Source organism: Melanostigma gelatinosum, assembly GCF_949748355.1.
Source record: "Melanostigma gelatinosum genome assembly, chromosome: 20".
Taxonomy (NCBI): domain Eukaryota; kingdom Metazoa; phylum Chordata; class Actinopteri; order Perciformes; family Zoarcidae; genus Melanostigma; species Melanostigma gelatinosum.
In genome coordinates this window covers 19,938,926-19,953,692 of record NC_136653.1, presented here as the reverse complement: position 1 = coordinate 19,953,692, position 14,767 = coordinate 19,938,926, and the positions used below count along the sequence as shown (strand labels likewise).

General features: G+C 47.3%; 1 protein-coding gene across 2 annotated transcripts in view; it reads right to left on the bottom strand.

Annotated features, from left to right (window-relative positions):
* LOC306794438 (cadherin-20-like) overlaps positions 1-14,767 on the bottom strand; it is a 51,615-nt gene that overhangs the window by 2,486 nt on the left and 34,362 nt on the right. For both annotated transcript variants that reach the window (XM_079292510.1, XM_079292511.1), the window contains exons 2-10: positions 12,882-13,184; positions 10,827-11,121; positions 10,353-10,472; positions 8,752-8,919; positions 7,779-7,966; positions 7,428-7,681; positions 2,519-2,655; positions 1,618-1,739; positions 1,025-1,142 (exon numbers count right to left, since the gene is read on the bottom strand). In XM_079292510.1, coding sequence (XP_079148636.1) covers positions 1,025-1,142; positions 1,618-1,739; positions 2,519-2,655; positions 7,428-7,681; positions 7,779-7,966; positions 8,752-8,919; positions 10,353-10,472; positions 10,827-11,121; positions 12,882-13,097 — 1,618 coding nt within the window. In that variant the 5' untranslated portion in view covers positions 13,098-13,184. The remainder of the gene's footprint in view (positions 1-1,024; positions 1,143-1,617; positions 1,740-2,518; positions 2,656-7,427; positions 7,682-7,778; positions 7,967-8,751; positions 8,920-10,352; positions 10,473-10,826; positions 11,122-12,881; positions 13,185-14,767) is intronic.

Sequence of the window (14,767 nt, the reverse complement as noted above, 5' to 3'; positions counted from 1 at the left end):
AGCGGTGATTAAGAGTCATGCAGCTCTGAAGACGAAGGGGCTTCAAGCAGCAATGTAACACCAGTTAGTCATCGCTTGTTATTTAAGACATTATTATTATTATTACCAGCGCAGAGCAGACCGTCTGTCTGCTGGAATCCTGTATCATGTTTTAATTCAAGTTCCAAGTCAAGACTGACAAGTCCAGTCTTAAATCCAAAGCTTAGATTAACAAGTCTCTGGTCAACACTGACAAGTATCCGCTCAAGTCCCTATTTGAGACTGACAAGTCCCGAGTCATATCTCAAGTCAAGACTAACAAGTCCCGGGTCAAGACCCAAGTCAAGATTAACAAGTCCCAGGTCAAGACCCAAGTCAAGACTAACAAGTCCCGGGTCAAGACCCAAGTCAAGATTAACAAGTCCCGGGTCAAGACCCAAGTCAAGACTGACAAGTCCAGTCTTAAATCCAAAGCTTAGATTAACAAGTCTCTGGTCAACACTGACAAGTATCCGCTCAAGTCCCTATTTGAGACTGACAAGTCCCGAGTCATATCTCAAGTCATGACGAACAAGTCCCAGGTCAAGACCCAAGTCAAGATTAACAAGTCCCGGGTCAAGACCCAAGTCAAGATGAATAAGTCCCGGGTCAAGACCCAAGTCAAGATGAATAAGTCCCAGGTCAAGTCCTAAATCAAGATTGAAAAGTCCTGCGTCAAATCCAAGTCAAGAATGTGAAGCCCTGGCTCAAGACTGACAAGTCCCGGGTCATATCTGAAGTCCCGAGTCAAGTCCTAAATCCTCGACTTTGAGTTTTCGATTCCTAAACAAGCAATGACTCTTCACTGGATGAAATGCTTTTTAAAACATTAAAAGCGTTATTTATGAAAATAAACTTGTTAAAACAAGCGTCATGGTTCAGGAAGATAAGGGACACGTCCAAGCGAAGTCACGAGTCATTGGCAGTAAAGTCCAGTTAAGCTGCACGTTTTCTCTCGATCGGGTCCTCCAACGCGTGACTGGAAGCACTCGGCCTGGACGTCTACCTTGGTTGTCTCTCAGGGTGAAGTTGGGGTTGTTGGCGGCGTCTGGAGCCAAACGGTAGTCGAAGTGTTGTCCACCGGGCGGCTCATCTGGATCCACCGCCGTCACCGTCTGGATCAGCTGGGTTACAAGAGACAGACGGAGTTAGACCCCGGAGGAGGAAAGGCCCTGATCCACATCACAGGAGCTTCTGTATGTTTACAGTACATGCACGCCACTCAAGCTTAAAGTGATGCAACAACAAGTGGAATATTATAATTGTGAAATGGGCAATTCTGCATAACTTTTGGTGCTCTTTGTTCTTTTAATGCTAATACTAAGAAGAATACTTTTTAAATGCAATACTTTTACTTGAAACGGAGTACTCCAGTGCTTTTACTTGATAATTGGACTTTTTTCCAGAAGCAAATCGATGTAATGGAGTAAAAACATGTGTTTTTTCCTCCAGAGTTTGGCGGACGAGAAGCATAAAGCGCCAAAACACGAGCCTCAAACTTTGTATCTTGAGCGAATACTCTTATTTTTCCGCCACTTGTCATCTACGTCCCTGTTGACGCTGTGACGTCTCATGTTGTCGTGTCCGACCGGTTCACACCTGTCCGGCTTTGGCGTTCTCACACACGTAAGCCTCCAAGTAGTGCGTCAGCGAGGGCGGATTATCGTTCACATCGAGGACCCTCACGGCCACCGGCACGCTGGAGATCTGTGTGGGGTTATCTGCAGGAACACAGATTACAAATCTATTATTCTCCGTTACCAATCGGCAATTTGCATAACTTAACCAGCTGTGTAATAGGCAATAGGAGCGCAATTAGTGGGGCAGTAAGTACTTTCTCAGGTTTCATCACATGATCGATCAATCAATGGCGTGACTTTGGCTCTAGAAGTCGTGTTTGTACTGTATGTGTGTGTGTGTGATTGTACTGTGTGTGTGTGTGTGTGTGTGTGTGTTTGAGGCTCAGAGAGAAGCACTTAAAGGTCCGGCTCAAGTGAAGGTGCTGTAACTTCGCTGACGTTTTAACTGGAGTGAAGTGAAATCAGTGGTGTGGAAATCTGTCTGAGTCAAAAGTACAGTAAGAAGCAGAAGCTTAATTAAAAGCTGAATGAAAAACAAACACAATTGAAACAAACACCGGACTTTCACCCAGGAGGCCGCCGTTCGTGTTCAACGTCAGCGTTGACTTCTTTGTCGTGTGAGTGAAGTTTAAAACGAAGTGAAGCTCAAAGCGAATACATAAGAACAGAGAAAGCTGAAGAAGAAGACGTTGAAGGGAACAGAGTGACTTTTGATTCATGTGATGTTGCTTTGTTTTTCCCAAAATCACTGGTTCTGTGGAAAGTCCACCCGTCTGTTTATTCTGAGCTCTGGTTCTACATGAATCTCCTGCGTTTCGTGTCACTTTATTTGTTGAGCGGAAATTCAGTGGCATGAAATAAAGACAAACATACGAGAAAGCCTGTGTGTGTGTGTGTGTGTGTGTGTGTGTGTGACGTACTCATCTCCATGGCGAGGACGGTGATGTTGTGCCAGCCGACCTGCTCTCGGTCCAGCGAGCGCACCGTCATCAGCGACCCGGAGGTGATTTCGATGTAGAAGAACTTCTCGGGGTCGCTGGACCTCTCGATGGAATACCTGCCCACGACAGAAAATGACAAGCGTCCACATGTGACGTCTCCGTGCACATTGGTGCTGTTTTTTTTTGGGAGCTTGTAATCCTATCTGAAGGGGGGTGAGCAGACACACACACAATCCAGCATGTGCACCATGTGTGTATCGGTGCGATAAGGCTGCACCGTCTGAAGGCACCAGAAGAAGAACGGGCTCCAGATAATCACAGTCTCTGCCGGCTCCTCTGCCAAGCTGAGGCCGGGGACACACAGACCTGCAGACTCGGCTCATCTTCTGCCACCGCCGGCCCCATTTCCAAAACACTCTCCTGAGAGCGACATTCAACACACACACACACACACACGCACACACACACACACACACGCACACACACACACACGCACACGCACACACACACACACGGACACACACACGGACACGCACGCACACACACACACACGCACACACACACACACACACACGCACACACACACACACACACACGGACACGCACGCACACGGAGAAGAGGAGCATGCAGAGCACGTCCTGAAAAAACTGAAAACCATCCCTCTGGTTGTATAGAAGTCTATAGAAAGTGACTCTACTTCTCTCTTGATTTATTCCCTCAGTAAACATTGTAAACATGAGTTTATGTCTCAATCTCTAGTTTCAAGTCTTCTTCAATACAGCATGATGTTCATTTAGTACATTATGGTCCATTTAGAGTCACACAGACCATAAAGCAGGGGATGCTTTAGGGCGGGGCTACACGCTGATTGACAGGTCTAACCCTTTCAGTGTGTTTTGACTTTATGAAAGTTATTTGTGACATTTTGTTTGCTTAAAAATGTATTCAGCATTGTACTTCTGTCACTAACGGTTGCAAAAAAAGGGAAACTAAAGGGGCGGCCCAGAAAACAAACATGGCGGCATCCAGGCTTCAAAGATGTAGTCTTTTCATTTTCATATTGTTTTGTAAATTTAGAAAAAAATTAGATGCAATAGATGTTTCTTCTTCTTCTTCTTCTTCTTCTTCTTCTTCTTCTTCTTCTTCTTCTTCTTCTTCTTCTTCTTCTTCTTCTTCTTCTTCTTCTTCTTCTTCTTCTTCTTCTTCTTCTTCTTCTTCTTCTTCTTCTTCTAAAGAGTTGTACATTCATTATGTACTTAACCTATTGATGAAAAAACAACCATGTCCACTAAAAACCATCACTCATCCAAATCCTTTTGTAATAAAAGTAATTCGGTTGTTCTCCAGCCTCTGCTCACTTCTCCCCGATGATCTGCCATCCTTCAACCGTCCACTAGAGGCCCTCAGGCTCTCTTGTCCGTCCTGGTCACCTGACATCACCGCCTCCACACCTGCAACACCTGTTTCCACTTCCCCTAATCAGCCCTGCAGTTTAAAAGCAGCCCTTTTTACTGACGCTCTCGTTGTTTTGCCAAAGCTGCCTCATGTCTTTGTCTTCTAGCGGACTGTGGCTAACATGCTGAATGCTGATATGCTGAAGGTGTGTGTGTGTGTGTGTGTGAGGCCTTTCTGCTGTGACAGTAATCCCTGATGTGACTGCAGAGAGAGACTGAGTGCACCGGTTATACAGGGACCACAGAGACCGAGTGGACTGGTCACACAGGGACCACAGAGACCGAGTGGACTGGTCACACCGGGACCAGAGACACCGAGTGGACTGGTCACACCGGGACCACAGAGACCGAGTGGACTGGTCACACCGGGACCACAGAGACAGAGTGGACTGGTCACACCGGGACCAGAGACACCGAGTGGACTGGTCACACCGGGACCACAGAGACCGAGTGGACTGGTCACACCGGGACCAGAGACACAGAGTGGACTGGTCACACCGGGACCAGAGAGACCGAGTGGACTGGTCACACCGGGACCAGAGAGGCCGAGTGGACTGGTCACACCGGGACCAGAGAGACCGAGTGGAATGGACGAGTAGAGAAGCTGAACCTGAAGCAGATTGAGGACTTCAGGCGTAAAGGCCTCACACAGAGGGACAGGTGAGTGCAACAACACACTGGGTGTGTGTGTGTGTGTGTGTAATAATTGCTTGTGTGTGTGGCTGCAGCTGTTGTGTAGTTTCTATTGTTTGTTGCTTATTGTGACGTTGTCTTCTGCTGTTGGTTGTATGAGAAGTGGAGGCTGTTTTAATTCATGTCGCTTCATTTTGCTCGTTGCACCCGCCGCGGTGTCCAGTTGTTTGTTTGTTTTTGAGTTTGGTCTCTTTTCTGGTTAATTCTAGCGAGAAAGGCTGTTGCTTATTTAAAAAAGGATCATCGGTTGTATGCACAGGCTGCAAAGCCTGTCAATAGAAATGCATTTAATTGGTTTGGTTTGGACATCAGAGCTCTGTGGCGAAATGTGTAGATACAGAATGTTGACACGTCAAAGAAATGATGAAAAAAACCCATTATTGTTTCATAAATTACTGACTTTAGTGTGTGTGTGTCGGTCAAATAGCAGGTGTGTGTGTGTGTTCAGATATATCTGGCAGTCATGCTGCAGTCTGTAAAGGACGGGAGATATGTGAACTGTTAATGAGACGGACTGAGACTGAAGGTCACCTGCTGCTTGTTATCTGTCATCTGATGCTGCAGCTGCAGCATCTCCGCTCTTCACTGTCATCCTCAACTGATTCCTCAGCTCTGCTACTTGTGCTGGAACTCTCCTCACAAACTGGCTTATTTTGTTTTGTCTTTTTGTTAAAAAAAATCTCTTCACGGCTCCACCGCCAGAATACAGTGCCAGCTCTGGGGATTCAGCTGCAGCAGTGGCTCTGACTCCCACCCGCTCTCTTCAGGAACGAGAGGGTTGTCTGTAGTTGTCGTCAGAGCAGCGAGACTGTACGAGATGCTAGTGCATCCCCCACTTTGTCCCAGAGTGGACACCATGTGGACTGGGAGGCTGCTGAGGTCTTACTGGACACGCTAAGTGGACCCACAGCTACACTTTCTGTAACTTCTGGTGCATTGCAATCCATCTTCTGAACTTATAACTTCCAGTTGGTATGTATGCACATGCATAAAGGGCATATTTAATTTGCACACTGCTGCTGTGACATGCAAATGTAAGTAAAATATTTATGTTAAGGTGGCAAAAAAGGCATTTCTTTCCTCTTGAGACCTTTTTGCCTTCAGTGTTTAAAATCCAGCATTGTTTGCATTCGGTCTACTATCTTGCAGCCTTCTTCATCCCTGACTTTGCTGATGCATGTTTAGCACATTTTGACGCGTTGCCGCCACCTGTTGATCAGTGGAATAGTGTGACATCACAGGCAGGAGTGTGTATTGCGTTGCATGTACGACCCTCTCATAGTGCTACTGGTCTAAAACTCCAGAGGGAACCTTCAGGAGTACAACTTCCAAGTGTTCCGTCTTTAAAGATCCCTGCAACGGAACAAAAAAATCAAGTTTCCATATACGTGGAAAAACCCAAAATGGTTTGCTTTTTGCTGTGCGAATTACAGTTCTGTAGGTCAGGAAGATGGAAATGATGCAGTGTGTCCATGCAGACAGAGCTCAGCAGCACACACACACACACACACACACACACACGCACACACGCACACGAGCAGCCGCCGCGTCCTCTCCATCCACATGCCCTGCGCTACTTTTAGCCCTAATGGCGGCCGTGGAGTGGACAGCTGGGCCGGGGTGCAGCCTGTGCCATGTGAAACACTCGTTTACTGCCGCAGTCATTGATTCCGTCACATGATTAATCGCCTAATTACAGGCTTTAGGTCTAATTAGTTTATAAGGGGTGCAGTCTGGACAGTAAACCCACCACGCGGCATCTGTTCTGTTAGAACCACAGAACATACTCTCGGATAATTGAGAGAAGTGGAAGCCTCTGGAGTCTCTTGAATCTGTGTTGTTAACATTATGACGTTTGTCCTCCGTCTGTATCCCGTCCACACTCTGGAGCTCTCAAACACGCGTGTTGATGAAGGCCTCAGTCATGTCTGCAGCCGTCGCCTCCTAAGAGGACTCATCGTGTCGTGATGCTGCCCCCTGCTGGTCGTCAGGTTGCATTACATCAACAGAGCCAGAAAAACTCTCTGCCAACTCGTGGCAAAGTCCTCTAGATTCAAAAATTCAACTAAATGTAATGTTTTAATGACCATTGATGAGATTTACTTCTATTAAAGCCTGTCCCAGCATGCATTGGGAGAAAACCAGGAATACACTCTTAAAGTTCGGCCGTGAAAATTCTCCAATCCACCTGACTTCTTTGTTTTGATATTCTCATTGTATCTGAATATTGATGATGCATATTCTGCTATTATTATTATTATAATACTGACATTTAATGACAGCACATCAACACTCTTCACATTTATTTTGTTTTGGTTTCACTTTCTGCCAACTTACAGGTGCATTCGCTCGTGAGTGCAACATTGCCAGGTAGCCAACTCCTTTATCTGAGGTTTCAGCTGCAACTTGAACCCACCACCCGTCAGTCAAATATGTTTGAGATGCTTTTTAAAAAATTGCCTTCAGAAAATAACAGTCATTGTTTGTATGGTGCCAAAATAACTGAAAATGTTCCGTAGTGATGTAAAAAATATGAGATTTTGGAGCTTAACATGCGAAAAATCCCCATTTTCCTATTGAACTTTTGAATGCAAATAATACTGAACACAACAGTATAATTTACATGATTGAAACATCTCCTCACCTGACCTGGTTTGTGCTGTTGAGGTTCATGTCTGTGTATTGAATGGCTTGCTTGGACTGTAAACTGCAGACGGCGTTGTCGCCATGTCTTCCTCACCTCACAGTGTTGTTGGCAGCGTCGGGGTCCCTCGCTGACACCGCCTTCACCACGGTGCCGATCTCGGCGTCCTCCGACAGCTCCACGTAGTACGCCGGCATGTCAAAGAGCGGGGGCTCGTCCACGTCCTCCACGCTCACGTGCACGTAGGTGACGTCCTTGAAGGGCCCGCGGTGGCGGTAGGCCGCGTCCAGGTGGGTGTTGGCGCCCTCCACCTTCAGAGTGTAACTGGACTTGCTCTCAAAGTTCAGCGGCTGGATGGGGGACACGAATAAAACCGTTAAACAGACGAAACTCTGTTATATGTAACACAGCTAGAAATAGTTATTCTTTGTCGGTTCATGCGTGTACCCTTTTCACTGTGATGATGCCGAAGAGGTGGGTGGGGTCGGTGCTGATGTCAAATGTGTCCCTTCCGTCTCCATCGATGATGCTGTACTCCATCTGAGCGTTGACCCCGACGTCCCTGTCCTTCGCCCAGATGCGTCCCACCACTGAGCCCACAGGAGCCGCCTCTGGGATGCTCATCTGATACAACCCTGAGGACGTAAACAAACGGGGTGATGAGCGTCCCCTTTCTATCCTCTAGAGGGAGCCAAACCCTCTTCCATCGCCTTTCACCGCCGCTCTCTCCTCTCAACAAAAATCACATCTCAGACAGCTTAAAATAAATGGCTCCATAAACGCCTCGCAATTGGGTTGTATACGTCTCGTGGGTCGGCTTCAATTTCATCTCCCGTTTAACCTCAAAGAAGAGGCGACAGCTGCCCAATTTGTGGCGCTCCCTGCAGTCCAAAGTGAAATGCCTGCACACTGCGCTCGACCTGAAGCTCTTCACAACCGATCAAAGTTTCACGGGGCGACTGGTGGCTGAGCGGTGGGAGGGAGGAGGCCAAGGACTGGTGGCTCCAAGTGGACAGAGATAGAAGGGGGCAGACGGGCCAACGGCTCGGATGCTCCAGAGAATGAGGGGGACGGATGTGTGGTTTAGGGGGCTGATACTCACCCGTACAAAACAGTAAACAGTAAAAAATATACATATGTGACAATTTCCTCAAACATCTGATCTTCTTTACAAACACTTCAGGTATCTTTTGAGACGATAAACTGATATTTGTTTAGTTCTTTTAAGGTTCTCTGTTCAACATTCATCCAGGAAGTAGCTTCCTCTGTGTGTGTTGTCTACCACGCCGCTCTGACCGCGCACGCCTTATTAGGGCATGCGAGTCGCCGTAAGCGGGCCCAAGTGTGAACAAAGGGAAAATAGAAAGAAGAAGAGTAAGACAGCAGTGCGGTGAGGAGGACCTGTTGTCCCGTCTCTTACTCTGGTCAAACATGGGCGGGTTGTCGTTGACGTCGGCGAGCGTGACGTTGACGGTGGTGGTACCGGCGAGCCCCCCCAGCTGGCCGCCCATGTCCTTGGCCTGAATGAGCACAGTGTAGTTTTCTCTGGTCTCCCTGTCCATGTCTGCCAGGGACACACGGACCACGCCTGAGGAGAGGGGGGGAGAGAGAGGGGGGGGAGAGAGAGAGAGAGAGGGGGGGGGGGGGAGAGAGAGAGGTAAGAAGGGGCAAACAAAGACACGAGGTGAATTAAAGGTCAGCAACAGGGAGCTGGTGACACAGATTAGGGTCATGTGTCCGAGCGATGGCGTCCTGGAATGTCAGCGCTCTCAACGGACCGGACAAGAGGCTGCACGAGTGATTCTACAATCAAACTAGAGTCGCTCTATTCTACTTTACAAATCGTGGTTTGAATCACACGGGTTGCTTCGTTTAAAGCTGTACCAGGCAATGTGGTTTAAACACGGCTTAAGTATGAGAGAACCATCTCATTCAACCCGTGTTTGTATGATTTTAGTCAGTTTATATTTTTACGCAAGCGTCATGTGGAACGTCTGCTGCATTCACTAATGTTTCAAATCAACTAAACCAGCCATGAATTATTTATCTTTTTATCATTTTTGGATATCATCTCTTGTTGTCATTTCTTGGGATATTTTTTAAACAAACATATTTCTTTCAGTTATTCCGTTACCTCGTATATATTTTCAGGGATGCACTTATTCACTTTCCTCATGTTTGTACATTAAACATGAAGCTAGAGACAAGATTGGGTACTTAGCTTAGCATAGAGCCAGAAAGCAGGAAGGAACCGTTAGCTTGGCCTTTAAGTCAACAAAGAAATCTGATGCACCGTGTGAATTAGTGAGCTGTTGATATTTTTTTACGTTGGACAGAGCCAAGCTAGCTGTTTCGTCCTGCTTTATGCTAAGCTAAGCTAATGGCCTCCTGTTTCCAGCACAGCACAGAGAAATTAAAATGGTATTAGTCTTTTTGTCTAACTCTCAACAAAAAAGCAAATAAGCTTATGTTGATATGAAGTCAATCATTACAGCAATGCTACATATTTGGTTTGTAGTCCTCCATCATCGTTACTATGAAGCCAAACGGATCTTCAGGCGATTGAACCTCTGAGCAGTTTCTTGAATCACTTCACTACGAGAGCCCGTCTGTCTCATTCTGTCCTCATTTCCATCAAAGAAGTTTGGCACACATTGTTTTTATTTCTATGTCGAGTGCCAGGAGTTTGAGTTATTGCTAGTTGCCGTGTTTCAGACGAAGTGTTCGCTCGTCTCGTAGCAACAACGGGAGCCACGCTGAGCTTCCCACATTCAGAGCCGGTGAAATACACGAGGACCGTCAAAGTGTGGACTGCTAAAATCTCACCGCCGTGGCAATGACGGTGTTAGAAACGAGGCTGTGAATGAGCAGCGGCTGTCAGCAGAGTGTTAACCGTCAGTGGTGGTGGTAGTTCACGTGGAGCTCGTAAAGTGGCTGAAGGTGAATCGTGAAATCAATCGGCGTCTAAATGTAATGCATCGAAAGGCACGGACGCCGTGGTTACGGATGGAGAGGTCGTACCGGTCTTGGCGTCCACTGAGAAGTAAGGCTGGCCCTCCACGATGCTGTAGACCACGCGAGCGCTGTTGCCGTACGTGGGGTCGTCGGCGTCTGTGGCGGTCAGCTGGATCACAGATGTTCCTGGGTTGTAGATGAAGAGGAGGAAAATGATCAACATGTGACTCAAAAGAGATAATATGGAGGGTGGAGTATTGTTCCATCAGCTACTTCAAAGTAACCACAAAACGTTGGTTTATGAATCGTGAATGAAGCAGATTGGAGCAGCCTGATAGAACAAACAATAACTCTGCAGGGCTGTTATGTACTTTGGTGTTGTTCACCGACTGCTGCAGCCACACACACACACACACACACACACACACACACACACACACACACACACACACACACACACACACACACACACACACACACACACACACACAGGCAGTTTAGTTTCTGCCTCCTCTTTATGCCTCCCCCACGCCTGCTCACCTATTTTGGACATTTCGGGCACAGACGCCTCGTAGGGCCCGTCCAGAAACGTGGGCTCGTTGTCGTTGATGTCCTGGATCTTCACGATGAACTGCGACTCGGGCTCCAGAGGCCGGTCCGTCAGGCGGTTGCGGGCCTGGGCGCGAAGGGCGTACTGGGCTTTCACCTCGCGGTCCAGCCTCTGGATGGCGTGGATGTCCCCCGTGCCGTCGTCGATGGTGAAGGTGGTGCCCGCGCCCTCGCCCATCAGGATGTACTTAATGGAGCCGTCGCCTTTATCCATATCTGAGTGGAGCTGTGGAGAAAAAACGTTTTATTCCGCAAAGCATATTCTCAAGGAAAATATCCACTTTCTATGTGTTGTTTTAGAGACGGCTCAAGGGTTTTGTAGCATGGACGACTAACGATGTTTAAATCTGTGCCCAAACTCCCGGTAAAAAGAAAAATCACGACTGCATTTAGTACATTATGGTCCATTTAGAGTCACACAGACCATGAAGCAGGGGATGCTTTAGGGGCGGGGCTACACAGTGATTGACAGGTTGCTACCACAGCGTTGTCCGGTCTGAGAGTTGTCTGTTTTTAAACCTTTCGCATCGAGTTTTCACTTCATGAAAGTTAATTGTAACATTTTCTGTCATCTACAACGTTTTATTCTGCATTTGTTTCCACTTGGATCCATCCTCTCGTCACTTTTGTTTCCAAAAAAACCATGAATGCAGTTTAGTTGTATGTGGACGTAGTTTAGCAGTAAACAGGTTCAGAGCCAACACGACGACGAAAATGTGCCACACGACATTTATAATCATTCAACAAGCTACAACCCAGATTTTCTATTTCAAAGTTAAAATCCTTTTCAATTAATGTTTTTGTGCAAAAGTACAAAACAATCTAAGTCAGCATGGTGCTGTGTTTGTGTGTGTACATTAATGCTGTAGCTGTAAGGAGCCATCCAATCACAGCTCACAGCCCGTGTGTTGCCACGTGCCCTGCAGAGCAATCAGAGGTCTTTTGTGGCCTGAAAGTGTAAACGCCAGCCTGTTGATGTGCAATCACTCCTCACGTTGTGCTTTAAGGGTCTCTGCATACGACGAGTCCTCACTGCCGTCACGCTGGCAGAGCGGAATGAAATCAACCCATTGATGAATGGCAAAACATTCATACAATGATGAGAATTTTAAATTGATTTATCTTTAGAAGATGAAATATATTTACCCTCACAAAAAGACGAACTTTTGGTTCTGAAGTGCTTTTTGCCGCGGTGGTAAATTCACCTCGGGGGATCGAGAACATTTTGATTGTGATGATCAAATGGTAAAAATAAGGTCATCAACAAAGCACCGTATTGTTTCACCAATGCTGAAATGTGTCATCCGTCGAGTTTAAAGTTCATAAATAGCTTGAAAACGGGACCAAATGACTCGCTTTATTATGAATAGTTTTGTGAATAAATGTCAGTCAGTTTTCCACGACTGAAGAGAGTGAGATGTATATTAAATGGAAGGATGTTTATGGCGTCGCTCTCTGGCTCAAACACTGCGCACACAGGACCACTTTGTCTTGTTTGAAGTGACGTAACGGCAATTTTCACGGCAGTTTGCAGGACTGCTGTCTCCCTCGATGATGACTGGCCTTACAACTATTGATCAAATGTTCAATTCACTTCGGCGACTGAGCGATCAAAGTGCTGCTGTGCGAGTCTCCCTCGTCCTCTCAGAGGAACGACTGAGGGAAGCCTCGCTTCGAGTCCATGAACTCGATCTCTGCTGTCTGGCTCCGGTTCAAAGTGGACAGAGAGGCTGTTTCATGGACGCAGTGCATCCTGGGATTACGTTGGGATTTGTTTTGTGTGTGTAGTGGCTGAAGTTCCCCCTCTGCCCACTCACGATCTTCTCTTCTGCAGCTCCGCTCTGTAGTTTGCCGTGGTTGAGATCTCTTTAAAAAATAACTACGTACACCAAAGGGGAAAGGTCACGCACAAAAGATCCCTTTGCATTCCTCAGGTTAAACCGCAGAGTGCTCGTTCTGACCGTACGCCATGTAGGCAACACTGACCTTTCCGATATAAAGCGGTTCCAGTCCGGTGTACTCCTCCAGGACGAAGAACTGGTTCCACACCCAGCCCCTCTTCACCCTCTGCAGCGGCGCTGAGCTGCCAGCGGTTCCCTCCTCAGCTGGCTCACCCACAAGGCCGTGGGGCAGGAGGGTCAAGATGCAGAGGACCACGGGGAGCAAGCCGCTGGCAACTGCTGGAGGATTCCGGCCTCCCATTGTTGAGCACAGTCGTATTTGAAAATCCTCTTTCTGCACGAGTGCCGTTGTTTCCTGGTTCTTTTTTTTCTGGCTACTGTCGCCGTCCTGGAAGAGAAAAGAAGAAGACGGATTAGTCTCGTGTTTATGTCCTTTTGGACGCTGTGGTTCTTTTGTGGTGCCCCGGTGTGTGCTGCTCTGTGGGAGGCCGGCAGATGAAGACGTGTTCACAGTCTTTCCTCCTGCCTCCAGATTAGCCCTCTACTACGGAGTTCATTATGAGCCGGGTGGAGGAGGAGAGGAAGGACATGTGTGGAAGGGGACAGTAGGTACACAACAGAACACTCATCACGCTGCCGCTGAGACGTACAGTAAATATAAAGGAGGAGACGGGATGCCAAGGTGTGTAACGCACTGTGTTCATACAGGGAGTCATGTGTTGTGACTATTTCAACCACGATACGTTGTCTTCATTCGTGTTGTTTTCAACTTATACAAAAAAATAAAATGAAACTATTGTCATTACTTTTGAAATGGTGACAAACCAAACGAAATTCACACCGCCGGAAAAAAGTATGGCCGTCTCAATTATTTAGTTTATTATTAAATGTACTGACAATTAAAGAAAGGAACTAAACGTATGCATATATCGTATGCCTCTGTAGCTGTGAACACGATTCCTGTTGCAGAAATTCCCATAAAACCTTTTTGAAATGGAAACGTAACGACTTCCTGGAGCCCGCAGGAGCAAAACAGAAACGATGGCACGCTTTGAAAAAGAGGTCTTCACCTTCGCGCCCTCTTCCTCCTGTCACGAGGAGAGGCGCTCCTTCACACCTCCTGTAAAGGGCCCGGGGGTGTGATGTTCTCAGGTCGTCGTGTTTCTGTTCACACCTCTTGCTCGGCTTTACTCGCACCGTGTTCTACAAGTTCCCTTCAGCGCTGCACCCCGCTCTTTACAAGTGCACCATACGTCTTCTTCCGGCTCAATGGCTCAGGCTTCTTGTTTGATTTCATGCCTTTTAATAACTCCTTATCTCTCCTGTCTGTGTCGCTCTTTTTAAAATGAACGTGACGGGACTCGCTCAGATCAGCCTGTCAATTCTATCGATGTCTTTCAGGAGATGCTTTTGTTTGGGGTTTGGCATCTTGTTTCTTAATGTGTTTAGGAGGACGGCCGCATCTGCCGGCTCCTCCTGCATTAACTAGCTTGTGGGGAAAATAGGCAGATTTACGGTGAAAAGGCAGAAAGAGGGCGGGAGAGAGCGGCAGAAGAAGAGCAGAAAGGGCTGTTAGCAGAGGGAGGAGGAGAGCTTCTGGGCTGGAAATACAAAAAAAACAAACGGCAGAAGAAGAAAAGAGACAGTTTGACTCGCGGGCTGACTCCATTATGTTTTGTAAGAGAGTGCATTGTGCTGCTGCAGACTCTCTGAATCGCCAAACTCAGTTAATCATTGTTGAAGCGGCACAAAAGGGAGGGAAGGGTGGGGGGCGTGGCCGCATTGTCAGTGGGAGGCTGGGCCAAGAGAGTGTGTGTGTGTGTGTGTGTGTGTGTGTGTGTGTGTGTGTGTGTGTGTGTGTGTGTGTGTGTGTGTGTGTGTGTGTGTGTGTGTGTGTGTGTGTGTGTGTGTGTGTGTGTGTGTGTGTGTGTGTGTGTGTGTGTGTGTGTGTGTGTGTGTGTGTGTGTGTGT